The sequence below is a fragment of the Penaeus japonicus genome, unplaced genomic scaffold, assembly GCF_977035675.1.
Source record: "Penaeus japonicus unplaced genomic scaffold, GWHDUDI00000001_assembly GWHDUDI00000031, whole genome shotgun sequence".
In the NCBI taxonomy this organism is placed as follows: Eukaryota; Metazoa; Arthropoda; class Malacostraca; order Decapoda; family Penaeidae; genus Penaeus; species Penaeus japonicus.
Window position 1 is genome coordinate 6,443,560 of NW_028234433.1, and position 2,500 is coordinate 6,446,059.

Sequence of the window (2,500 nt, forward strand, 5' to 3'; positions counted from 1 at the left end):
TTCCAGCCTTGCATGTTGTAATGCCGGGGCTCTCGAACGCATAGGCCTAAATCAATTAAATGATCGACGCCATATGACGGCACCCTGCGAACAGGATTTGAATGCGCGGTATCCGTGGTGTACCACCCGTCCAGAGAGGGTTAATATTCACACATCATACAAAAAATACATATACACAAAAATCTCTCTCTCTCTCAATATCTCTCTATCTCTCAATCTTAATCTCAATCTCACTCTCTCAACCATATCAACAGTACAAACAGTGTACAGCACAAACACAAATACACCCACAAGCAAATTTACAAAACAATCATGCAGAAACAAAGAAATAAACATAACCACTCACACAAACACAAATTCTTACATGCACTGAACCTGCCAAATAATTAAATATATTTTATGCTTCTGCCTATTACTTACCCCCTTCTGTCTGTTTAACTGCTCCCTCCAATGCTCGGTTTAGTCGGTCTCTGCGAGCCGTACTAAAGATCTTCTCTAGCTGTAAAATCAGTGCTTAATATTACTTTCATTACTGGATTGCTCTGCAAAATCTACAGCAAGCAAATGCAAGAAAAAATTTCATGAAGATAATATATATTCACTTTTTTATTCATTAGCTGACAACTTTCCCTATACACATTCAGATATGCCAAAAAGTAGCCTTATATCTATCATATTTAAATAAATATTGAATCATATTTTTAAAATATATATATATTTCATGATATTGGCTAGTTTTAACATATATCTAACTTTTATAATTATCACAGAAAGCCCAAAGGAATAGCATATACTTGAAGCACAAATCACACATGAGGTTGCGAAAATCCCATCATGTGTTATGAAATCAAACAGCTTGCAACAATTCATTGTCTAACGTAGCACACTATGTTATGATCATAAAAGAAATGATCTCTGAAACAATAACAACACTAGGAAAAAAAATGGTTATGTGAGAATTCTGGTACATGAAGAAAAGTATCTATTTTGGCAACTAAATACACATGTCAACTAATAGTATTAGACTAGTTCTAACTATCTATTTCTATGAATCAGAAGTCAATACACAGAAATATACAACAGCATCTCTGCTATGGGGATAAAAAGGCATTTTTCTTCCTCAGTTTATAATATTTTTATCAATCAATATTAAATTTATTATACATAGATTATTATTGCTGTTGGACTAATAAATTATACACATTTTCTCTTTACTCATTCTTGAAGGCATATGATAAACAAATTAGTTTTCTGTCATCAATTATTCCATTATAAATGGAAATGGTTCCATGTTCAGACATCTATGAAGAGGAAATCAAGGGTGGGAGGGCCTTCTGGAGGCAATTTATCTGATTGGGGTGTCGTTTGGCACTTCAGTCTTTTAACGACTATCAATAAAAATAGATTCCATAACCCCACAATGCCAAAGGGTTTGGATGGCCTTATGCACATAGGAAAACTAAAGGTGCATATACTGATGTAATGGGGATATCGATCAAGGCAAGTGATTTAACAACACATCAGACTTGACATTTGTAACCAAAAATATGAACATGAAAAATTTACAAGCAAAACAAAGGAATCCAAAGTCCTCTCAAAGAAACAACACAGACTGATCCTGATAACAAAGGGGAAACTGATCTCTGCCAATAAATCACTCCTGAGGATCATGAAGCAATTTGGGAAAAAAATTCCCAAGGCATTGACAAGACATAGCAGAATCCTAATCACATGTGAAAACATATATAGATTCAACAGACACATTTGAAAACTGCCAAGACATACATTCCTACAGGGTTTTAACCACTTTGCATCCCTTGTCAATCACAGAAACGTGAAGAACTTTAGGAGGAATATGAGCAAGCCAGTGACCCAAAGGCCATAGACAAGCTCTTTCTACACAAGGATGAGAGTTGAAAATGCTGGACCAAAACATTTCAGTAGATATGACAAGACACTAAACAGCACCTATTATACTTGCATCTTGGAGACAAGCAAAGTGCCCAGCAATCTAGGAGACAAAAAAAAATTACATAAGTGGTATTTAAAAAATAACCTCTGAAATTTGGATATGCAACTTACATTCATCAGAAAGATCCTCACAGGAGACACCCATATATCCAAACCAAATTAAAAAATCTAAAGATAAACACTGCAAAAAGAATAACCTCCTTATACTATCTGAAGCAATCTCACCAAACTATAAACTCTGAAATATACTACCAACCCCTCCTACAACCCCATCCAAAATATTGACACTGAACCTGAAAACATCTTGAAGAAAGTGCACAAAATCTGGTTCTGGAAACCAGAAACAAGCCTACATGAAGGCCTGCTAAAATAACTACAAGAGCATCTCAGCCTCTGCTCAGAACCTTGTTGCAGAATATCGTGCATATGAGGGTTGAACATCTAATTTTCCCACTGCAGTCCAAATTAGAGGAGGGCCTAACCACCTTCTGAATAAAATCCCAGAAACTCTTCTGTAAGCGTAGAAGGA

The 2,500-nt window shown here is 35.5% G+C and overlaps 1 protein-coding gene across 6 annotated transcripts in view; it reads right to left on the bottom strand.

Moving 5' to 3' along the window:
- MICU3 (Mitochondrial calcium uptake 3) overlaps positions 1-2,500 on the bottom strand; it is a 47,589-nt gene that overhangs the window by 15,943 nt on the left and 29,146 nt on the right. For all 6 annotated transcript variants that reach the window (XM_043018106.2, XM_086555605.1, XM_043018105.2 and 3 more), the window contains one exon: positions 421-499. In XM_043018106.2, the coding sequence (XP_042874040.1) occupies positions 421-499 (79 nt within the window). The remainder of the gene's footprint in view (positions 1-420; positions 500-2,500) is intronic.